At 40.7% G+C, this 23,993-nt stretch overlaps 4 protein-coding genes across 4 annotated transcripts in view; 2 read left to right on the forward strand and 2 right to left on the reverse strand.

The window, feature by feature from the left end:
* The window catches only part of sema4d (sema domain, immunoglobulin domain (Ig), transmembrane domain (TM) and short cytoplasmic domain, (semaphorin) 4D), a 30,268-nt gene extending 27,701 nt beyond the window's left edge, over nt 1-2,567 (forward strand). Inside the window, exons 18-21 of the mRNA XM_028417702.1 lie at nt 79-306; nt 926-1,138; nt 1,244-1,335; nt 1,927-2,567. Of these exons, the coding sequence (XP_028273503.1) occupies nt 79-306; nt 926-1,138; nt 1,244-1,335; nt 1,927-1,947 (554 nt within the window). The 3' untranslated portion in view covers nt 1,948-2,567. The remainder of the gene's footprint in view (nt 1-78; nt 307-925; nt 1,139-1,243; nt 1,336-1,926) is intronic.
* A 624-nt stretch (nt 2,568-3,191) lies between these two features.
* On the reverse strand, nt 3,192-4,135 carry LOC114443837 (cyclin-dependent kinases regulatory subunit 1). Its single transcript, XM_028418178.1, has 3 exons — nt 3,977-4,135; nt 3,345-3,472; nt 3,192-3,259 (listed from the first exon to the last, which is right to left on the reverse strand). The coding sequence occupies exons 1-3, from the start codon at nt 4,033-4,035 to the stop codon at nt 3,216-3,218; spliced, it is 231 nt and encodes a 76-aa protein (XP_028273979.1). The 5' UTR covers nt 4,036-4,135; the 3' UTR covers nt 3,192-3,215.
* Nucleotides 4,136-8,909: 4,774 nt separating this feature from the next.
* Nucleotides 8,910-17,381, forward strand: shc3 (SHC (Src homology 2 domain containing) transforming protein 3). The gene is made up of 12 exons (XM_028418173.1): nt 8,910-9,560; nt 12,484-12,554; nt 13,469-13,532; nt 14,294-14,413; nt 14,748-14,801; nt 14,904-14,955; nt 15,033-15,162; nt 15,258-15,408; nt 15,703-15,793; nt 15,894-16,085; nt 16,683-17,008; nt 17,085-17,381. The coding sequence occupies exons 1-12, from the start codon at nt 8,910-8,912 to the stop codon at nt 17,211-17,213; spliced, it is 2,031 nt and encodes a 676-aa protein (XP_028273974.1). The 3' UTR covers nt 17,214-17,381.
* Nucleotides 17,382-19,681: 2,300 nt separating this feature from the next.
* Nucleotides 19,682-22,273, reverse strand: s1pr3b (sphingosine-1-phosphate receptor 3b). The gene is made up of 2 exons (XM_028417987.1): nt 22,080-22,273; nt 19,682-21,818 (listed from the first exon to the last, which is right to left on the reverse strand). The coding sequence occupies exon 2, from the start codon at nt 21,745-21,747 to the stop codon at nt 20,608-20,610; it is 1,140 nt and encodes a 379-aa protein (XP_028273788.1). The 5' UTR covers nt 21,748-21,818; nt 22,080-22,273; the 3' UTR covers nt 19,682-20,607.
* Nucleotides 22,274-23,993: the final 1,720 nt, after the last annotated feature.

Below are 23,993 nucleotides of genomic sequence, written 5' to 3' on the forward strand. Positions count from 1 at the left end.
TTTTTTTTAGATCACCTTCCTCTTCTCATCCCTTTGTTTCCTCAAATCTCTCTTCTCTTCCATCACTTCCTCTCACAGCTTCCTCTTCTGTCGACACCCTGTCCTCCTCTGGAAGTAGCACTCCCTCTGCCCACCCTTCTTCCTCTTCCTCCTCTTCTTCTTCCACATCCTCCTCCTCTTCTTCCACCAAGCTTCACAATGTGGAGGCTCTGGAGGCAGAAGTGAAACTGTTGCCCCCTTTGCTGAAGGACCAGGCCTGGGGGGTTCACGCCCAAGAGGCCTTCCTGCTCTTCTGCCTCGCTCTGGGTGAGTGGTGCTCGTGAGTCTAATCGGTTTGGAGATCTGTTCACCTCATCACTCATCCTCTCTCCTTTCCCCTCTTACACCTCGCATGTTACCCAGACTAACCAGGAGTGTGTGTTTGTAACAAGCTTTTTGGCTTTAAGGCGTGGAGAAGTGTTGATTTCTCCCCTGCTGGGATTTGTTGTCTTGCAGGTCTCAGTTTTATGTCAACAAAAGGTACAACTTTGTGTCTATAATTGCGCATTTAGAATTTAGAAATTATCCTTTTTTTATCCAGGGTGTTAGTCGACTTAATTGTCCTACATCTCTGGATATTTTTTGTGCCTGTAAACAAATGTAAATATATTTGTATATATGGAAAATACTTTGAAGATGTACATAAATCCAGGAAATGTTTTGGGGCTGTGGCTCATGGTAGGAAGGTGAAATAAAACTGTTTGACTGTTTTCAACACTGATTTGTTTTCTTACATTTTGATGATAAAAAAAAATGAATTTTGAGGTGAGATCAGGCCTTCATGTACACCCAGTCTCTACAAAAGAACCAACAGACAAGTGTTCCCATTTCTTGTCGGCATCTTGACCATCAGGGGTCAAACGCAAGGTCCCATTCTGTCCCGCAGGTCCCAGTGATATGCACATTCACTGGCTAATAAACGGGCACAGTCTGGACACCCCCATTATGGAATACCGCCGGCCGCTGGGTCAGAAGGAGGTCCTGGTGAGCAGCTGGCTCCGAGAGGGGCCGTTGATCAAGGACGCCCGTTACCAATGTGTCGCCGAGGCCAGCACGGGAAATGACATGTCTGAGGTCGACCTCCGCCTCACGATTGGAGGTATCTGGGCCTGGAAAATGTGCATGTTACAGAGCAGACGGTCTGGGATTGGTTCTCATTCGCATTTTAAAGTGTAAGATGGTTAAAGATGTTGTTATTTGACAGATGAGGAGAACATTCCATCCAGGGATTTGAACCAATGGAGAAGTGCTCTCACAGAGCACAAGCAGCTGCTAAAAAGATGGGAAAAGGCCTGGGTAGGTTCCTAGGAATGCCTGGATTGACTCACGTGCACCGGTTTTAACCTGCTCTGCATGCTCAGCTTGTGGAGAGGGGCGACCTTTGCAATAGAGGAGTATAAAGTCCAGATTTATTGGGGTGTTGACAAATAATCAGGAACACAAATGCTGAAGCCAGTGGATTAATACAGCATAAAATAAACAGCTTTAGAGTTCTGAGAATGGCTTTAATACTGCAGGGCTCTGTAAACATCGAAATACATTTACTTTAAATGAACGATGAACGTTAACCTCATCACCAGTAACTGCATTTTCTGTACCGCATGATCAATTAACCACATCAGCTAATTCGGTTGTGCTTGACTCCTATCTTAAATGATTAATAATCTGATTAATTAGCCCAGTTTTCTCCTATATTTTGCTGCATAAACTAGTTTCAATTTAGCCTGACAATCAGACCGAGTCACCATGTTGTTCTGTGGTGTGGACAGAGATGATACAGGTGTGACGAAGCTTTCTAGTGGAGCATGGCAGTTTTTGTGGTAATTCCTCCCCCCAGCATCGTCTCTTATCACTCTCCACTACAGCTCTGTTTTCCCCCATCTGCAGGAAAGCTGTGACGGCCACTGAGCTCTGTGAAGACTTGTGTCTGCTGAGCCTGAGGTTGTGAAAATGGTCCTCAGTTTAGGTGGACCACACCTTCTGACAGTGAACTTATAAAAGAGGTGGAATATCCCAGTGTCCCTGTTGATGTGGGAGTTTGATGGACCATGAAGTACAGGGCTGCCTCCTGCAGAAGCTCACCAGATTAATGCAAAGACAGAGACTCCTAACCAAAACCTACAAGGGGATGAAGCTCAGTCGGAGGACTGTGGTTATACAAAAAAAAATGGAACAATGAAACTGTATACGAGGAAGTGACGCAACATTTATGGCAGCTCAGGCCTGTTTATAGAGCGATTTATCTTCAAGCACCTTCGCTGCTGTCTTGGTTCAGTCCTTCACAGTTTGACTTTGATTTCTTCCTTCCAGAAAGTAACTTCTTCAAAGATTATTCACTCTATAGGAGGGATGGTTTATAGGATAGCTCTTATGTTTGATATTTAAGCAAGAATAAACCACGACAAAATTAAACTCAGTGTAAAACACAAAGGAATTCAATGTAAGTATGACAAATATACATGGTTGATAACTTTGTGACTACCTATTTCACTTTGAAGCACCAATAAACTTTATGTTATTTAAATGCATCACGTTCTCTTGAAGCTTTTGACATTGATTAAATATTCACAAACCTGTCTCAACCATTTATAGCCAAGTCACGGCTCCTGCTGGAGAGTGAATGACACGTCAGCCATTTCTCCAAGAAGCACTTTAGCACCACCTGAATTATTTACGAAACTCCACCCAGCATTTCTTCTTGGAAGTCAGACATAACGCACCAAAGTTTCCTTATCTAAGCTGTAGACCACAACACATTCACAGACTGATGGACTCCTACTAACAACATCAGCAGGAATATGTCACGTGTTATAGTTAGAATAGTGAAAAACATTTTATGTCAGTGTGTCAGCAATGATTTTATTCCACCACAGCTTGAGCCACAGCACCCTCTAGTGACCAAGTAAAGGAACATAAATAAGAGACAAAACAGTGGAGATGGATTATTTTGAGAATTTCTTAATGCAATAACATCAACAGCAGCCATGTGGTTGTCCGGCTATCCGATCCAAAGGGTCACATTCTCTAAATCTTGACGTCAACTGAATTGATTAGTTTAACTAATAACACCAACTGGGATCTTTGGCTGAGAAAATACAGTACACAAGAACAAAAAACGAAAATATAATATAATATATAAATATATGGGAGAGGTCCTCCAGATGGGTGGCACTGTGTCAGTGCTTCGGCAGAGGTCTTCTAAACAAGAGGATGTGGGGTTCTGAAAACACAGTGTGCAACACAAAGGATGTGAATGAGATGGAAACAGAAACTGGGGGTTCAGGAGGAGATACTGCAACAGGTACCTGGCTCATGTATCATGTAGTGTATCCATCCTTGGGACTGCTGCACGCCCAGCTGTCTCCACTCGTCCTCAGACATCAGATGGGATCTTGGTACGTATTTAACCAGTTCCCGAGGCAGAACTACATGTCTGGTGATTAGGGAGAGAGAGGAAGCCACAGAAACATGCAATAAACACCAGTCAGTCTTAACATAAATGAAAATACTGACAGATTTATTTACACTGCACGGTCATGCTGATTGACAAGCTCTTGAAGTGACAACAATGAAAGCCCTTAAGGCTGATGATGATGACATGTGTCACAGTGCATGTGGGGGGCCTTGTTTACCTTCAGAAAAGATGGCAGCTGGATGATTTATGGTTAAATAAGAGAGAGAAAGAAGAGGCAGTGTGATGCTGGGAAACCCTGCACATCATTAATGCAGATGGTTTTAATGTTGTGGTAATATGTACAATATTGTGCATTTCTCCTTTCTACAATAACATTTTCAAAATTATAACTTAACAATCCACCTTATAGGTTTAAGTAATGCATTATTATGACAAAGGAAATACCTTAAACACATACACAAACTATTTTAAAGTGTACTTTGCTTGCTAGCAACGTCAAAATAACCGATAAATCCCGCTCACCTGTACTCATACTGGTCGTCCCTGTATCTGTCCGAGTAGTATATGTCGTTGCGGGACATATTTCCAAATTAAAAGTTAGTTTTTTTTTCAGAAAATAAAGTTTGGAAATAACAGGGCGAAAAAAACTGCGCAACTCACGTTTAGCTTGTTGCTCGTAAATTGCACAACAGCTCTGATTGGCTGCTTTAGGTCACATGACCGGAAGTGCGCTCCAAATATAAAGTCGACTTTTTAGCGCAGGTAGTTTTTTTTTTTTTCAATCAAAACAGGTGAGTATTGATGTAAATGATTGTTTGTTTTAATGTTTTTAAAGCTGTTGTCCCTCGAATGTGTCAAGCGACACGTTGTTAGCAAGATTGAAGTCGAAATGTACACACACAAACACGCGTTGCATTCTTGTGTGACGTTTTAGAAGTTATTTCTTAGCTTCTCTCACGGCTTCTACGAAGAAAAAACGCGCTTACATTCGGTTTTTAAAGTGTTGTTAAAGCAGAAGTTTTACTACAACAGTGCAGTTAATGTTGGTGTTGTATTTTCATTTAGCTAAAATGCTCACATACTACATATTGTGCTACATTAGTATCCGAAAAAAACATATTGTGCATAGTTTAAATAAAAATACTCATCAGATAAACTAATTTGGAACAACAAATGTGAATAATTACAGCTTTATTTGAGCTATCTTTTCTTAGCATTAGGTCAAAGGGTTCAAACATGTTATGTGATCCTTTTGAGCTCAAAGATGTCCCAGACATGATTCTTAAAAAAAAAAAAAAAAAATCAGCTCTCAAGGCTGTGGATGTTATAGTCAACACAGGAAATTCTTACATCACCCTGCTCTCTTCAAGCAGGCTATCAGTATCATTCTCCACTGCCATTCACTGAGAGTTTAAAATACATGATTGTGTAACCACTGGTAACCTTGTCATTGAAATGTGGTCACATCCAGTCCCTGTACTGGGCCAAGGATGTAAATTTTTAAAAAACAGTTCATTCATTGGAAGCATAATGGTAGCCAGATGTTGCATAACATTTATTGATATCTTCATTGAATGTAGAAGCATATAGATGGATTGAATATAAAATCATATGGGGTTGAGAAAGATTGCAGAATTGTGTAGAATATATTTGACCACACACATAAATATTGCTTCCATTGTTTTTTTTAAAACGATAACTACAGAATGTGATGACATCTTATCAGTTGCATGTGTCTGCCCTTTCTGTAACATTAGCTGTTTTGCTTCTAGCTAGTCTGAAAATAACTTGTGCTTTTTTGAATGTTTTTGGTAACCTAGCAACAGTAGTCAAGTAGAGAAGTGTCTGCTGCTTCGCTTGCCAGTAGATGCTCTTTTCCTTTGTGTCTGTCCATTAAACGTTATGATCCTTGGATGATTATTTTGGTGACAAAGTTATAGATACTGTGCAAGTAGGAAGAAAGTGGTTTTGATGTTCAGTCTTATTTTGAAAGTCTCTTGCTTACTGCAGGTTTTTTTTTTTTATCAAGTTAATTTAAAAAGGAAACCTTTAAATATTTGTTGTCAGCAGGTCAGACTTGTTACTTATATTATTGATCAGATATTCTGTGACCTACTCACAAAGACCCAGTTAATGCATACAAGAGGCTCCACACTGTGGTCTGTGCATTGTACTGCACCACTAAACAAATGAGTGTCACACAGCATCCATGGCAACATTCTACTTCCTGTTTCTTCTAAAACTTAACAGAATTGGACAATTTGTGATAGAACCCATATTTTATTAGCTCCATCCCCATTTAATCTGTAGAATTCTTTTATACCTGTTTACTTCCTTTTCTCCACAGATGTTTCAGGACTGTTTGCACACTCGTGTGGAATCTGTTGGACAGTTAAATTCACCTCAAAATCAAATCATCATATTCATCCTGTGGCATTCAGTTGTATGTAACCAATCACACCTTGTGGCAATTTCATGCAAAAAAAATACTTTCTGGTGAGCTGCACTGCAACCACCACATTAGCTTAAAACAAAGTTACCTGATCATGTTTTCTGGAAAAAGACACATTAAATGTGCTTGTTTTGGGCACTTGGACCACCATGATTCAAGCAACATCTACTCATGCTACTGGACAGAAGATAAATATGAATGTCATCCTCTCCTAGTAGCGTTTTTAATGAAACCTTTCTGACATTTTTTTTGGTAACTGTTTGGGGTTTTTGTTTTGTGCGTTCTCATGAGTACAGTGGAGACATTTTCCACATGTTTTGCAAGTCATACATGATTTACTTCATGCCTGCATTTTGTGCTGTGCCATGAAAATCTTTGAAACCCTTACTCATCTAATTTAACATTATGATATTGTCAGTTTGACAAATATTTTTTCTACAGACCAACATAAATATGTTTAATAGAATTATGATTATGTGATTTATACTATATCAAACCTATACAGGAGGTATTTATTCAGGATCAATAGCATTTTTTAACAACTGATATATTGACAAATGATTGGATAAGAAGGGCAAGGTGGGCTTTTCCAGCTAAATGATATGAAATATTGCTGTCCCAGTAATAAAATCAAAGCCGAAATTGACAAAAAATGTCCAAACATATGTCAGTAGTTGTTCAAGAACATTTCTACCATTTGCCCTCATATGTATAAACAGTAAATTACTAATTAAATGTGTGTAGGTGGTAACTGTTCACATGAATGTGGATGGGAAGAAGGTGATAATGGTGACATTTAAAAAAAAAAAAAAAAAAAAAAAAAAAAAAAAAACACGGGGGTGGCTGTTTTACTTCTATTTTATGTCTAGCTCCTTTTCCCGTGTTTTTTTTTCTTTTTTTTGCTTTGTAAACTAAACACGTCTTATTAAATAATGCTAACATCATCATGTCTGATGATGCACGTACCTTTTTTAAAGAGCAGAAAACAGAATATACACCTGTGTCTGGAATGGTCTCTTCCACTATTCTGCAAGCCTCCCCTGAATGAGTCATCCAGCTGGCTCCTCATTGGATAAGACCATGCCATCCCTAGGGATTGCCTTGCAGAGGCAGAAAGGCCTTGCTTCCATTCACAGAAACACTGGTATGCCAGCCTGCTATTTCATTCACATAAAAGACTAAATATTGCATGCTTTTTCTTCCCTCCTCTGCTCTTTTTCTCCTTTGTCTTTTTGCGTCCTCTCTTGATTTGCGACGGCCTGCCTTTTCTTCCCCGCTTTCTGTGTTTGCCTTTGTTTCTGAGGAGAGAAGGCAGACGTGCTTGTCGTTTTTTTTTTTTTTTTTTTTTTTTTTTTGCCAGGCAGGAAAGAGAGAGAGATATTGGGAGGGACTGCAGTGCGAAATCTGCAGCACAGTGAGAGCGGAAGCTGCTTATGAATGAGTGTCAGTCTTTCGGCTTTGCTAGATGCTCCTGAGGACATTTTATATGAATGTGTGCTTTCCGCTGCCGGGGAGACAAAGATGCTTCATTGCTGCTGGTTTTAAGGAGACTCTTGGGGCTTTTTTTTCTGTTATTTTTTTATTTTTTATTTTTTTTGGTTGTTGCACTGCCTGAGAAACATGTTGTTCCAGTTTTTTTCAGTTGTCTCATTCATGCGTTTATCCTGGACCCATTTCTAGGTGTATTAGACTGGCTGTGAATCTGCTTCTGGCTTATTTTTTTTTATTCCTTTGTTGCAGAATGCTGACGGTAAATTTGTGTTAGACACAGCCAAATAATTTTTAAAAATTTGGAAAAATTGCTTCATTATTTTTTAAATTGACACTTGATTAGAAACATTTTGTGTTGAAATATCAAGTAAATTAAGTAATCGTACTTGTTGGATGGTACAAACCTGCGGTCCAGGAGTGATGCAGCTATTATAAGTGAAGATGGGCAACATATTTATGATCTTACGTGTGTGCAGTCATGCTAAAATGTTACTGTATTGTTTCTTTAGATGATTTATGGAGGTTTCTTTAACATTTGTTCGATGAGAGATTTTCTTCTCAAGTCAAAAAGGTGTGCATTGGTTTTGTTTTTGGCAGGCACATTGATTGCTGTCAGTTAAGTAATTCATTTTATTGTCATCACTGGGATCAGTTTATAGTGTGTCATCCTTTCATAAGAAGATCAGTGCCATTACTTGTTTAATTCTGTACAAATAATCATTTTAAGTTAGATCATCAGCCTTCTTATTTTTTCATTTCCTTTTCTCAGAAAAACAAATAACGAGGGGGAAAGAGTTATGGAGGGTAAATATAAGACTGGGGAATTTAAAAATTGATTGGTTCTGGTGTGCTGTAAGTGGGAGTTTTTTTTTCTCTCTCTCTCTCTCTCCAACAGGAAGTGATTTGCAGTGTTCAGCAAGCCTTTTGTTGAGAAGGTTTTCTCAGATCAGTGAGTCATGCTTTAGCTCTGAGCCGGCAGGCAGGCAGGCAGGCAGGCAGCAGTCAGTAGAGAGTATTTGCTCTTCCCTTGCTGTGTCCGTGATCATCAACAACATAGACCTTTTTTTTTTCTTTTCTCTGACTTTTTGGATTTTGAGGCAAGAAATTATCATCAGCAGGATCAGCATCACCGCTGGAAACCAAATAAGCTGCACCACAACACTGGCAGCCTTTTATCCTCTTCTTCCTCTGCATCAGTGTTGTGTTTCCATGGATTGTGTCTGTATGTTTCTCTCTGACGGATTGGATTGCAGCTCTGGATTTTACTGAGAGCAGATTGGACTTTGGCGACAGCAGCAGCTCAACACAACCACCACTGTAACCTCAATAGAGAAAATTACAGTCAGGTGGCCTGTGATTGCTGAAAGGCGTTTGCTGCCTGTACCATTGCTGCTATGTTACAGGAGAGGGTAATCGGCACAGCTCAGCCACGTCTGCCAGCACACTTGTGAACGAGGCAGGCTGTGCGTGTTGGTTGGTGGAGAGAGGGGAGAGAGCAAGAGAGAGAAGGGTATGCTTCACCGTACCAAATACAACCGCTTCAGGAATGAGTCAGTAACATCCGTAGATGAGCTTCTCCACGGCCTGTCCATGAACCCCAAGGTCTCGGCCACCCCCCAGTCTGCAGCCGAGACATCTTACACACCGCCAACTGAGGTTCAGCCCTCCACCACCACCACTGCTTCCAGCAACCCCACCGGCCACGGCTCTGACCACCTGGAAGATGGAGGCACCACCCTCTGCACCCTCATCAACAAGGTGTCCAGCCTGAAATTCAGCAACTCGGGCAGCTTGCTCGGCATCAAGGGTCTGCCCTCGGCTGTCAAGGACCTGGCTGTGTCTAAGCTGCAGGGGGGTGGGGGATCAGGCTCAGGCGGCTCCAGTGGCCCGAGCCCCAGTACAGCGACAGCAGCAGCAGCAGCAGCAGCGACGGCAACCTCTGGTGTGGGCGGCTCTCTCTGCTGCTCGGCCTCCCATTCAACCCCCTGCTCGCAGCTGGAGCCAGCTGTTAGCATGAGCAAGAAGAGCAGACTGGATGAGCTTCAGCCCAGCGGAGAAGACTGGAATCCAGGTGGAGGTGGTGGACTGGTGAGCAAACCTTCCAGAGGATGGCTACACTCGAACGAGAAGATCTCCGGTCCAGGAGTGACATATATTGTGAAGGTTAGTGGGCTCACTGTCATTGTTTTTTTTTTTTTCAGCCTTTCTCTTTTCTTTTAATGACTCGAGTGTGGCTACCTCCACGGGGGGATAAAGGACAGATTATGTAGTTTCACTTGCACATCACAACATGCCCTTGAGTGGGTGTATGTAGGTTGACTGGCGCAGAGAGCTGAGCGATGGAGCAGCAAGCAGGAAAATAGACATTAAATAATTCAGGAAATAGCGAAGGTCAAAAGTAGAGAAAAGCCAACAATGGCAAGTGTCATTTAAAAACACCATGTAAATATTTCAATTCATTACAGCATCCCTGTCCGCCTTGTTTATACAGTCATAACATTATCCTTTTGTAACCATGGTGATGTGTTATTTCTGTACATTGTGCCCGTCCATGAGCTCTGTGGCTGTTTCAGCTCGTTTGACAGTGAAGCAGTTGAATGGAAGAAGACACAGAACGCGCGTTTGTCCCCCTCACACCTCGTACCCCCCCCCCCCCCCCCCCCCCCCCCATTAATGTTGTTCAGCCATCGTACATCATTTAAAGGAGCACAAGTTGGCGCACAACTACAAGAGCTGTGAATGTCATCATGCCAGCAATGAGTCACTAGCATAAGGAGTGATGATGCTGAGCCCTGGTTCTCTGGAGGTGTGAAATGAATGAAGGCAAAAAAAAAATGGAGGAAACTGTTTTCACTAGAGCTACAAATCAATAGGAGATTTTAAACTGAAAATAAATTGATGTATCGCATTAAAAGAAAAAGCAACATTTAGGTTTTTTTTATAGCACAAGAATGCTAAAAAGTGTGTTATGTTCCAAATCAAGTTATGCAGTGTGATTGCCATCATATGACACCTACTACTACTACTTGGCCGAACAAAGCCTCTACAGTATCTGACCAGCGTGACATTCCACTAACTGCATTAAGGCAGAGTGCGCTTATTTGTCCAGTCAATGCTGCTGAAAGCATCCACACTGTGAGAATGGAAATGTCCCCCCCGCCGCCGCCGCCGCCGCCGCCACCCAGCTCCCAGCTTTTCCTGTGGTTTGAGTCCTGCATGTATTGAGTTCAACGTGGTGTTCTGCTCGCAGCACTTTTAATTAGCGTCATGTGGTCCGTCCTCGCACATCATGCACCATTACTCTAAAGGGACATTGACTGACAGGGGACACTGTTTACACTCATGTTTTGAATCCATTGTGGCTACATGTTTATTCACACAGGATTTTATTTACTATTAGATTTGAAAGGTTTAATATTCTTCTCTGAAGGAGGTTGTTTCTGTTCAGTGATTTTTTTTTTTTTTATTGTTTCTTAGCCTGACTATATTTTAATCATTTATTGGTATCCATACCTCCGTTGCCATTGACAGTGCTGTAACCTAGAAATCATTCAACAAACGTGCTCAAGAAATTCTATTTAATGATCGATATCATTGACTGTATGACATCTTGTGGTACAAAGTGGTTTAGCTTGAGGTGCTAGCTGGTTAGCATGCTCACATCCTCCCTTCACCTGGTTTCTTGGCCACTTTTTTATCACTTGTTTGCACTTATTTACACATCTACACAACATTTACTTGCAGTGTTTCTGGCTTGCATGATAGGTCACTCGGTCACACGGTGTGGAAATTCATTCCAAAACAGCAGACTTGGTGACAAGACACAGTTTCAAGTACTGTGAGATACAGTTCACTTTTATATCATTCACTGGATGCTGTAAATGTTGACGAAAAAGGCAAAATATGTCTCACATGATCAGTAGATGTTGATGATTAATTGTCTGTTCATCATCTGATTAATTGTTTATTGATTAAATCCATAAGAGGTTGGATTTAGCCTGCCTTTTTAATAGTGTTTAGAGCTGTAATGTTTTCTTTGCACAGTCCAAGCTGAAGAAGTAAAGCCAGTTTGATGTGTTGTATGGCTTTAAGCAGACTTGCTCACTATTATATTTGATCACTTACAAGTCGTGTTGTCCTTTTCAGACCTGACATCCCATAGAGAATCTTAATTCAGTCTGAGGTTTTACGGTGTTTGACAGTGTGTTTGTTCTCAGAATAGAACAGTCCGACATATTTTTAGCCCTTTATTGTCAAAAAAACTGATGACTTCAAACAACTGCAAGCATCATGTTGACAAAAAAAGTACTCCCTAGTGAGCGGGGCAGTCAAAAATGTAAAATGTACGATTGTAATAAGCGAGCTTTTATCATGAATAGAAGTGAAAATGTTAGTGTGTCTGGTTGCCTGTTTTGTTTACAGCCACGGTGATAACGATAGGAACTCATCAGCACAAAATGTTCCTGGTCTTTGCAATATTAATCAGAAGAGGTGCTGTAATGTGAGTAGCTGGCTGGTGCTGGAGATGATTTTATAGCACAGAAGGACAACAGCGACTTTATATGGAAGAGTAACACGATAATCATTTTATGGTGAACCAGCATATTTTTAAAAACGTGTATGTATCTGCTATAAGGAAACCATGACATCGGTGGTTCATGAAAACACTTTTACATCCGCTTCATTTAAAGTGTAATAATTATTAAATGAGTGTATGTTGTTAACACAAACGCATCCTTTGACACCAGTGAGTAATGAGTTGTGGTGAGAAAATGACTGCTTTCTCTCATACTCGCTGAGTTTCCGGTACAAATTTCAGGTTCTGGGTTGTTGCTCAAAACTTCCAAAACGGTGACTCAGCTCGAGCAGGGATTTGTAAGAAAATCAGTTGACCCGTGTGCTCAATTTAATGGCAGTGTGTCTCATATATATTTATATCCTTTTTGTGTGTGCAGTGACTTGGTATACACTAGGGGCAACTTTTTTTTTTTTAATTGAGGATAATCGCAGAGGAATCACATGTGTTTTTCTACATGTTTCTTGTGTTTGTTTTTTTTAACACAGGCTTTTCATTCTTGCTTTGTAGTATCTGGGCTGTATAGAAGTCCTCCGGTCGATGAGATCCCTGGATTTCACCACAAGATCGCAAATTACAAGGTAAGTTCACGGAAACTTTTTTTAGACAAGGTAGGGTAATTTTTTTTCTAACGATAATAAGTTTGGATTTATGTGAATCTACCTGGATTCCACCAGCAGGGGAAAAAAGTCAGTAAGAACTAGCATGCAGGGTGAGCTTTAAGCCTCCATTATTTGGTGCATAGACTTTAAAATTCTCATTTTCACAAGCTTCACAAACTGCAACGTATCTTTTACTTTGATTCATAGCATTTTACTTCTTCCGCTTCTTCCGCGCTGCAGAAAAACCTCCAAAAACGTCATTTAAAAATGTGATAGGATTTTTAACGTTATATGAATTTAGAGTGTTTGTCTGACACTGTTGTGTTTGTGTAAACTTTTCTGTGACTCCACGTTTATCTCCTAAAATCATTGACTGGCGTCCAGTGAGGCAAAGGCCAGCAGTGAATCGGTTTGTCATGTCCACTTTTCTGCTTGACTTCCTGAAGTCGGTAGCATTGGCTAGCAAGGCCGCAGAGCAGTAAAGTGTCTTTCTCTATTAAAAAGATTGTTTTTTTTTTGTTAAAAGTACCTACTGCAGTGCTCATTTATCCACCTGTAAGAGCACAGAGTAGCATTTCTGGGTGTGTCTTGATACAAGTATACAATTTGCTCAAAGGTGAATTTAACTAGTTGAAGCTTCGCTGCCTAAATTTTGATTATTATCAAAAATGTTTTGGATTATTTGATTATGATTATTGCTTTTTCATTTTCTGTTTATATGCAAAGTAATTTCCTTATGCTTCAATATTATTGAAGACATCCTTATGATGTCTAATGTACCTGCCTAACACCACCCTGCACATGACCGTATAAAAATAACTCCCTGTGTTTCTGTGGCTGTTCATGGTCACCATGTTACTCTTCATGCTCCTCTCGCCCTTCCCCCTCTCTAGGGAAGCCATCAGCCTGGTGTGTGAGGCTGTTCCAGGGACCAAAGGAGCACTGCGGAAGAGAAAGGTACATGGATGGATGGAAAGGGAACCAGGGAAGGGTAGAGTGAAGGACAGACTGCTGGAAGAAGCGAGGCGTACGCTGCACGACATGAGAAAATGAGTGTACAGTAAATAAAGAGGAAACGGCATTCGATATTCATTTACTCTTGTTCTATATTTAGCACCCTCTCCTCTTTCCTTTATATAAAGAGAGAGAGAGAGAGAGAGAGAGAGAGAGAGGGAGATTGTTGCAGAGGAGAGATGAAGAGGTATAGGACTGTACGTGCGTGGGTGTAGCTCCAGCCCACGATGCATTGCACACAGCGCTTAGTGACTCATGTAGTGCACAATATCTGTGATCAGGAGGCTGTGTGTGTGTGTGTGTGTGTGTTAGGAGTTAGTGTCTTAATGTGGGGTGTGAAATGAAGCATTACTCTGCTCTCCAGAGCTCGTTCAAATGTCAGGGAAGAGTATATAACACAAACGATGTTTTTTCAGAGTAGATTAGATGTAAGTTATACCTTTTTTTTTTTTTTTTTAAGCCATAGCTTTTTGTGGACCTTTGCTTCATGGTGCGGGCATCTAGTGATTTTTACCTCATTTAAGTGGGACAGACTAACTAATGTATAAATATTAATTGTATTTTCTGATATGTTTATATGATATATGATATGTTTTCTGTTTCCTGTATTGTGCAGAACCAGACTGCCTCTCCTCTTTCTGGTGTTCATGCTAAGCTATGCTAGTCATATCATGTTAATTGTGTCTTCCTCTGATCCCTCACAGCCACCGTCCAAAGCCCTGTCAAGCATTTTAGGAAAAAGCAACCTGCAGTTTGCCGGCATGCCCATCAACCTAAATATCTCCACAAGTAGCCTCAACCTGATGACCCCCGACTGTAAACAGGTCAGTCCACATTCAAGCAGCCACACTGCTGAGAAACAAACACTAACACTGTGGTGCAGTGATAAGTGTTGGGTCATAATGTTCACGTCGTACACCCACATACATGAAAATGTGGCTAGTGCCAATCAGCCAATAAACTCAGTACTCTAGAAAAAGGTTTTTAAAAAAGTTGTTTATTGTAACCAAAAAAGAATGTAGACTTTATTTTAGGCCTTATCAAGGTCATAAGATATGTTTGAAGTATTAAGCATGTTTATGTTAAATCACACAAAGTCTGTGCATTTGAAAAAGGTGCATCTGTATTGAATCACCCCATGTGTGTTTCTCCTGACAGATCATAGCCAACCATCACATGCAGTCCATCTCATTTGCATCAGGTGGAGACCCTGTAAGTAGCTCAAAGAACAGTTTATTATTACATGTGTGTAATATTTGTGAGATCTCATCAGTAAAAAAAAATGTTAATAAATTAAATATTAATATGTTATAGGACACAACCGATTATGTTGCCTATGTAGCAAAGGACCCTGTTAACAGAAGAGGTGAGTATTCTTCCATTGACTTCTTTCTAATAGTGTCTCGTATCCAACATGCTCATTAAAGTTCTGACCTTCGTCAGCATGTCACATCTTGGAGTGCTCTGACGGACTGGCCCAGGATGTCATCAGTACCATCGGCCAGGCCTTTGACCTTCGCTTCCAGCAGTACCTGCAGTGTCCCTCAAGCAAGCTGTCCTCCACACATGACAGGTGAGGAGTGCATAAACATGGTAAGCTGGTAATATTTATAATCATAACACCAATAAGGGTGCAATGCGGTATTAAGTTTCCTGATTAAACATCAGGGTATTAAACATGGAGGAGTTGCCGTGGACCGAGGAAGAGGAGGAGTCTGCAGAGCATCCTTACTATAACAACATCCCAGGCAAGATGCCGCCACCTGGAGGCTTCATCGACACCCGGCTGGCCAATCAGAATGCACCAGATGGTTGCCAGGTACCTCTAATATTTCTGGATTATAATCTCTGGCTTATTAAAGAGGATAACGTGGATTTTCACAGTGGTAGTTTGACTTCTCACTGGATGTTTGAAGCAACTTGAGGCAACTTACATTGCAAACACGTTGTATACATTGTGTTACCATGGTTACCATACAATGCCTGGCGGAAGGCTTGCTTCTGAAATCATGCGATATCCTGTATTCCTTATCTCAGTATTTAGCACAACACATAATGCATGTTTATCATTTGAGATATTTCTTGAACATGCACTGTGTCTGCATGATATTAGATGGGTCCAGGATCAGTAGATCAGACATATTACCAAGGGCGGCATTGTGAAAACTGGGGAGATGAGAGAAAAGCCATCTTCATGCAACAGGGTAAGAACATACCCACACAGTCCTACCTCAAGATTTAAGTAGTTTGTCTTTTCCACATATTGACTAAATTGATTTTTTTTTTTTTTTTTTACATGTCTAGGATCCTTTGATATAAGCAGTTTACCAGAGAGTAAAGGTCCAACGCCAAAAACGGGAGAGATGCCGACGTACGTGAACACCCAGCAGATTGACGCCCAGGTGCTCGCAGTACTCCAGGCAGAGGCGGAAAATGTGACGAAGGGCATGGCAGCTGCAGTGAAGGAGAGCCCACAGAAGGACCTGTTTGACATGAGTAAGCCCCTGTATTGATATATATATCGGTCCAACGGTGCATTTTAACCACTGCGAGCTCATTTTGAATTCAATACAAATCAAGGGTTTGAACTGCCTCCAGAATAACACTGTCAGATGACTTTATGTTCTTAATTATAGAGGTTTCCTAGCTTTTGTTTCTCCGTGACTTCAGCATGGCGTTGTAATAACATCATGTCAGTATGAAGACAAAAGGAGGACAGTGTTAATATCAGTGCGTAGTTTTACTCCTTCCTTTTTTCAGCTTCAGCTTTGCTATTATTACACATGGAGGATCAGCCACTTAAAGATGTGTGTAACGATGTATGAAGAATCCATGACACAAATTACATGTGAGAAGGGCTGTACACTTTAAAGGTGACTTTATTAGAAATTATGATTCAAGGTGTAGTTGTCCACCTACTCTAGCTCTTTAATTGTCACCTTGTGGTATTATAAATCAAGCTGTGATGATTCTAGGCAGAAATACGTTTGTCTCAACTCTCTCTCCCCTTGATTTAATATTTTTTTAGCTCATTTGAATCTTCCCTTTCACACTCTCTCTCATCATTTTTGGCACTCGCCTCACCAATGCCAGAGCCCTTCGAGGATGCTATTCAGTCCCAGTCGCAGCCACCGTCCCAGGGTCAAACCCAGTCCCAGGTGTCTGGTCTTCACAAGGTAGCATCAGTAGACAACTCGAGCCCCCTTCTTGTGCGCTCGCTGGCCTTTCGCGCGCAGGAGGAGCTGGAGGGTCAGACGTGGTATCACGGCAAAATGAGCCGCCGTGATGCTGAGAAACTGCTGAAAGAGGACGGGGACTTTCTCGTCCGTAAGAGCACTACTAACCCAGGGTCCTACGTACTGACGGGCATGCACAATGGACTTGCCAAACACCTACTGCTGGTGGACCCTGAAGGCACGGTAAGACGTGAAGAAGTGGCTTCAAAGATCAAAATAATACATTAAACAACATTAATCTCCCTTTCTCTTTTTAAAGGTACGGACAAAAGATCATATATTTGACAGCATTAGTCACCTTATTGGCCATCACCGTGACAACAATCTGCCAATTGTGTCCGCTGGGAGTGAACTGTGTCTTCTACAGCCTGTCGCAAGGAAACAGTGATGCTTGCAATGCCTGATGGGAAAACAGGAAACTCTCTCCCATCCCGGGAATTTAAAGGTGAAACATGAGAAGAGCTTCATGCGTTTCATGTCGACGGAGGTTGCAGGAAAAAAAACTGACTGCAGAGTCATTGAAAGACGCAAGATTTGGTCAAGATACAAGAAAAAAAACTATTTATAGAACTGTTGTTATTTTGTTGTGAAGACTGAAATGCTATATTTTTGAGAAGACATAGGTGCATTTGGACATAATATCTTGATTTGGTGTTTTAAAAGATTGAAAAAAAAAAGTTCTTGTAGTTTAGATGAAGAGCAAATCGAACCTCGACGAGGCGTTAACAAGAGTATTTTAGAATAAAAAATCTGAAATTTTAGTTTTGTCTGTCAAGCACAACCATATTTCTACAGGAACATGTTGGCTAAGGAAGCAGAAGTGCTGTTTATAAAGAATCACATTAGGGGGAGGAAAAAAAAGTCCTTTAAACTCACCAATAGCGTGACGGCTTACTCAATTAGTCACTATATTTAAAAACCTGCTTTCATCGGAGATTAGAACTGAATGTGTTGGCGTGCAAACAGACGCCCTTCATAGTGCTGTCAATGGCTTTAAAGAAACTTTTTTATAAGGTATTTTCTCGTGTCACTGCAGTCGCATGACTTCAAATCAAACTGTTGTTGTGGCCATGTTCGTAGACCTCGATACCCCCTTTATTTAAAAGAGGTGCTTGTGTATGCTGACACTGTAAAAAAAAAAAAAAAAATATTTATGCTTTTCAACCAGTGATTATTTCTGAATTGGTTTTTACCTCTGAATTCTTTTAGGTGTGTAGTCAGTGATTAGTTTTTGGGGCTTTGAGTCATGCAGTTGATATTCTTCATTTTTTTAAAAATTTTATTTGCATAATCACAATTGAATAGCACAATCAGAATGTTCAAAAATCATACGCGTCAGTTGTTCCAAGACAAATTACCAATGTGTTGATTCAGACTGTTCAATATTAGATCACTTTTTGGTTTTAACTCTTATTGCAGGACTGCAGTTTTGCCACTAGATGTCATCATAGAGATGTTTGTTCACCCCCCCTATCGGTCAACCTCACTTGAATTCTTCAATTTTAATCACCTATCACGAGGGTAGGATGCCGTGTGTTGCAGATAAGTTGCCATCTTGACAGGTCAGGTTGTAGTTTTTTTTTTTTTAAATTTCGCAGTCCACTCTACACAATCGTTACAGAAACTTGACACAGTAGGTCTGGTTACCGGTAAGTCCTTTTTTTTTTCTCTCTAATAAAATGCTCTCATCCTTACCATGTCAGGACTTACTCTGATGGAAACCAAATGAAATGGGCATTGTATTTAATATGCACTGGACCACTTCAGTTGAACCAAAATCAGCATGTGTTCAATGAGTTTGACAAAGACAGATGCAATGTAATATAACGTGCCTGTGTTTTGCTGCAAGAGGGAGTGTACAGTACATACATCTCACAACCACACATATATTTAGCAAAAAGCAGTAGATGGGTCGCTATAAAGAAAATATCTAACCCGATCCACGTAGGGCGCACATGAAATCAGAGTCAATGTTTAAGTGTTTTAATATAATACACCCTAAACATGATAGGAAAAGTTTAATATTGCCTAAAAGAACAATTACACATTTATTCTGAACTCCTGAAGGTTAGTGCTACAAGTTTTTTTCACATGGTGGACCGTTTGAGTTCTCTGGGGCTACCATAACACAATCATAACATTTAAGCATTTAATTTGATTTCATGTGATCTTTAAAGACCGTCCTCTTATCCCATATCTGCCATTTACTTTTAATGTTGTCCAATTTTTTTTTTTTTTTTTTTGACGTGAGGAATAATACGGTAAATTTTGAAGAGGAAAAAAAAACTAAATGTAAAGAGTTTTTTTAAAGACTAAAATTGCCGATTTTTTTTTTTTTTTTTTGTGACAAAACATTTTTTTTCCCATCTAATGCGGTGGAACAAAAATAAGAACATGGCGTCTTTCCAGATTTCTGTTGATGAAAATGTGCCTTTTATTTGTACAAAACTGTGTTTTTATTATTTCTCGTTTTTCTCTCTCCCTTCAAAGTGCAATAGCTGATCTTCAATGGGGCATGCCTGTTCACTAGAGGTTGTGTTTTGCCCTGCTGCGTGTTGCTGCTTGAGACTACTGTTTTCTCTCTTACCCTTCCTCCCTCCTTCCCCTCTCTATTATATATAAATATTATAAATGTATCATTTCCAGATTCTAAATATAAATATTTGTCAGAGGGAATCACACAGAAACTCACTATTTTGGGACAGGTATAGTATTTGGAAAAAAATAAAAAAGGAAAAAAAAGGAAATAAAAATATAGAAAGTCCAAATGATGTTTACAGATTGAATCTTTTGGTTGTATGGGTTTATCATTATTCTGTATGACTGTTGGCAATAAAACCGTGAATGTGTAGAATTTCCTGTGCCAGAATAATAACTCTTACTCTTAGGTCATTTTGATAATCCAATCCAATCCGAGTCAGTATTCGCAGCATTCGTATTATTCCCTCATAATAAGGCTGTGAAGCGTCCTCATGCTCTTTCTTTTTTTCACTTTATTGTGTCAATATTATTATTATATCTTCATCCATCATATAAAAAGCTGCATTCATTTATTTCTATTCCACATGCTACATTCACAATTCCTCTGTGAGTTTACCAGCTTCATGCTTTAATGCATACAAATCTGAAGCCACTCTGAACATGCAGCAGTACTCCTCAAACAGCAGATGGCGCTGTGGTATCACACAGCGCTCTGCATCAGTTACAATGGAAACATTTTTTCATTTTTTTTATAATTGACTTTTTTTTAGCGTGGTTTTTGTCAAGTACACAATGCAGGTTACAGTAACTGCACAGCATACTGTATAACTGAGTAAATACAAACTTACAGAATACATTGAATAATAAATATGTTTGTCTACAATCATTCTTCATTCCATTTTTTTGGTAGTTTTATATATCTATAATTGCACTTTTTAACAGTTGGAGGAGTTTTTTTTCCCCACTTCTTATTTATCTGGTATGGTCACAACCACAGAGGTATTCTGTCAGAGCACCTTTTTTTTATGTATACATCATCGTCAACCACACGCAAATGATCAATTTTGGTGACACTAGATTGAGTCATTGAAGATACTGGACTTACAAATAGTTAATCAGTCTGGCTTCCCCACGTCTACATGTCCACATATGTCAACATCAAGCACAAAGGAGAAACCACTGCCCTGCAGCTAATGTCTGAAATATGAATAATACAAATGAATAAAAGCTTCATTTAAAAAGCTATTTTTAAATCCCATATTCCTGTTTGTTCTTCATGATGCTCATTCATCTCTGTGCTGTCAGTCTTTCCTCTCACTCTCCAGGACGGCTTCAGCAGCACCTCTGCTTGTTCCAGCCACCACAGAGACCTCACCACCCTCCTGCCCCTTCTCCTGCTCCGCCTGTCTGGAGCTCTGGTTCTGATTTGGGTTGTTCTGGCTGCTCCATGACTTGCTCCTGCTGCGGCTGGGCTCCAGGGACTGTCTGTTCCCGCTGCCATTTGCAGAAACATTCCCCTTGTAGCATACGCCACAAACCAGCCCTAGAAAGGCCCGTCTCATCTCGCGGCTGGCCAGAGTGTAGATGACCGGGTTCATGGCGGAGTTGAGGACAGCCACTGCAATGAACCAGTCGGCTTTGTAGAGGATGGGGCAACGCTGCTCACACGCCACGTCCACCAGAAGCAGGATGAAGATAGGCGTCCAGCAGGCGATGAAGACCCCAACGACGATGATGACGGTGCGCAGCAGTGACATGGCGTGCTCAGAATTGCTGTGCTTGCTCACCTTTCGGCTGCTGGACTTCACCAGGATGTAGATGCGGGCATAAAGGATGGACATGGCCAAGAGCAGAACCATGAAAACTGTGATGCAGAAAGCTACGTATTTCTTGGTGTAGAGAGGGAGGACTGTGGAGCAGTCCGGTAGGTTGTTCAGGCAGTTCCAGCCCAGAATGGGCAGAGCTCCAAGAGATATCGCAATGAGCCAGCAGGTCCCTATGAGCAGAAACACTCTGTAGTTCTTGTTGGCATCATAAGGCCTCATTTTGATCATAGTCAGGTGTCTCTCTATTGCAATAGCAAGCAGGCTGAAAATGGAGGCACCAAGTGCTACAAACATGCTCCCCTCTCTGACGAACCAGAGAGCAGGTGAGAGCTGCAGGGTCTTCTCTCCAGACAGGAGCAGGTTGACCAGGTAGGCGACTCCAGCCAGCATGTCGCACAGAGCCAGGTTGGCGATGAAGAAGTACATGCGATTGTGGAACCTGTGGTTCCTCCATATGGCTACCAGCACGGTGAGGTTCTCCAGGACTATGAAGCTGCATATGATGAGGAACGCGATGGTTTTGGTGTCCACGGTGCCGGTACTCGTGCCAAAGGTGGGCCGGTGGTCCAGCTTTCCTGTGTAGTTGTAGTGGAGGTATATCTGTTGGTTCATCATCTTCAAAACAGCCAAGATGCTAAGACTGGATGTCAGTCCTGCACAGGGAGTCCAGGGTCCACTGTCTTCAGCTACAGCAGGACATGTGTGTTAATTACAGAAAGCAGCAATGTGTAGTTTATGTCTGATTCATTCAAAAGAGATATTCAGAAATAATTAAACAATAGTCTGAAGCTTATTTTAAAATGTCAATTTGCCACGTGAAATTAACCTTATTTTAATTACTGTCATAAATGCTAAGTGACACACTGATTGATCGATTTATTCTGTTTTATCGATCAGTAAATGTAATTGTCCACTTTGTGCTGGTTTCCTTTAAACGGAGAACTTACCTCTGGACGGTCGCACTTCGCTTGTAGTTGAACGTTGAACGCACCCCGAGGAACAAACATGTCATTGGCGGATATTTGGTGAGTCTCTGTGTTTTTCCCCGTTCCTGTGTTGAACTTTAAGTCCCTGTGCATCGCTCGGTGGAAGGGAGCAGCTCCTCATCTTTCGCTCCTCGGTCTGAAAAACTCCGGAGCTGTCGACGCTGGGCTGGAAGTCACACCCTCTCCTTCCTCCTCCTCCAGCCCGGACGGGGAGAGCAGCAGAGAGGCTGCTGGAGGGTCAACTCATGTTAGCAGAGCAAAGGCAGGAGGTAACTTACCCTCACAGTTTACACTCTGAAAATCGTAATATTAAGTATATTTAACTTCTTTGAAATCAACTATACAAGCAGGCGTAATGCTAATAGGCTGCTAACAGGTTTAGCTATACGTTTAATAAAGTGCAAGTGCACATAAAAGCACGTTAGCTTTTGTGTTTTGTGTTTTTTACGCACATACACATGCAAACTTAAAGTTGTTTCTCTTGTGATTTTTTGATTGTTTTGGTTAAACCAATTTTGAACCATTAAAAAACTTTGTTAGCATAATTAGCTAGCTTAATTTTTTTTTTCTAGCTAGCTAGCTAGCTAGCTAGCTAACGAGTCTGTCTCCAACCCGGAAGTTCATCACCTTTTTATGAAAAGCTTAACCTATTTTTCCATTCTGCCTTCATTTATTGTTTTCACAAATTATCATTATTTCTTATGATGTCTAGTTCAAATTTAAAAGCTAATTTTAAGGCTATATACACAAAATTACAATGGCTCAATTCCCTAAACAACGTCTTTTGAAGAAAGCTTAACAAAGTCAATGGTTTATTCATGGAAGAAAATAGAGCAAATAGTAAGTACTTTAGTACTGAATTATTAATGACAGTCGGGATCTCAGATATGTATGTAACATAAACACATAAATGAATAGATGCAAAATAAAATAAGGCTCCACAAATGATTATTAACCCTAAACAATGAACAAATCATCTATAATACAAGTAGTGTTATAGAAGTAAATACTTAATGAATACAGTGTAACATAGGTCTTTGTACTTTTGCATGAACATCATAAATAGATAAGCTATTTCTATTTCTATTTGATGCAGAAAGAGACAACATGCTGTAAGTGACGGCAGCCTGTTCTTTGTCCTGGTCATGCTGTTGTGACCTCATATCCAGGAAGGATGGGCAGGGCTGGCAGCAAGGAGTCTGAGAGGCAGCAAGACAGATGATGATTCTTTAAAATAGATGTGACATAGTGGACTCTACACACCGACAATAATTCAGGACTTCCCTAACTAAAACTAAACATAAAATCACCAAAGTGTGACCACAACAATAAGCTTTATTTTCACTAAAGAAAGGTTGAGCCCAGAATGTCTGACTCATAGCCTCAAAAAATCTCACTGCTTTTGTATTGTGTATATGGAGCCACACATTTAGCCTCATGCATTTTCCCTGAACGAAGCACATACTGTGCTGTGTTGGAGACCAAGTCATTAAATTGTAGATATCTTCCAGTGTCTGTGGTTATTAACCCAGAGGAATGTTTTCTGTGGTTGAATAAACAGCTGTGGTCTGGCATTGGTCCATTAGCATTGTTACAGTTACAATTCTCAGTCATTTCCTGCAGGTCACACTTTGCCAGCAGCAAAAGGAAAAATCCAAATAGTCACTCTGGATCCACAGCAAATCTGGGTCCAATCACAGAGTGGGTCTACGTCAAGGCAGCTGGATTAACAGCAGAGCGGGAACATGGTTGGAAAAACCTTGGGTTTTTTAGCAAACTGCAGTGATGTGGGGCTCGCATCTGCATTTACATAAACTTTGGGCCAAATATGAAACCATCAGCAAGTACTAACCCATAATATGTGGTCAGAGTGAG

The sequence above is a fragment of the Parambassis ranga genome, chromosome 12, assembly GCF_900634625.1.
Source record: "Parambassis ranga chromosome 12, fParRan2.1, whole genome shotgun sequence".
In the NCBI taxonomy this organism is placed as follows: Eukaryota; Metazoa; Chordata; class Actinopteri; family Ambassidae; genus Parambassis; species Parambassis ranga.

Excerpts from the sequence above, each read along its gene's own strand:
- LOC114443837 (XM_028418178.1), bottom strand. The coding sequence starts at position 4,035 with ATGTCCCGCAACGACATATACTACTCGGACAGATACAGGGACGACCAG. Across the intron at positions 3,473-3,976 it reads GACGACCAGTATGAGTACAG|ACATGTAGTTCTGCCTCGGG; the intron begins GTGAGCGGGATT and ends CCTAATCACCAG. Across the intron at positions 3,260-3,344 it reads CTACATGATACATGAGCCAG|AACCCCACATCCTCTTGTTT; the intron begins GTACCTGTTGCA and ends CTGTGTTTTCAG.
- shc3 (XM_028418173.1), top strand. The coding sequence starts at position 8,910 with ATGCTTCACCGTACCAAATACAACCGCTTCAGGAATGAGTCAGTAACA. Across the intron at positions 9,561-12,483 it reads GAGTGACATATATTGTGAAG|TATCTGGGCTGTATAGAAGT; the intron begins GTTAGTGGGCTC and ends CTTGCTTTGTAG. Across the intron at positions 13,533-14,293 it reads GAGCACTGCGGAAGAGAAAG|CCACCGTCCAAAGCCCTGTC; the intron begins GTACATGGATGG and ends GATCCCTCACAG.
- s1pr3b (XM_028417987.1), bottom strand. The coding sequence starts at position 21,747 with ATGATGAACCAACAGATATACCTCCACTACAACTACACAGGAAAGCTG.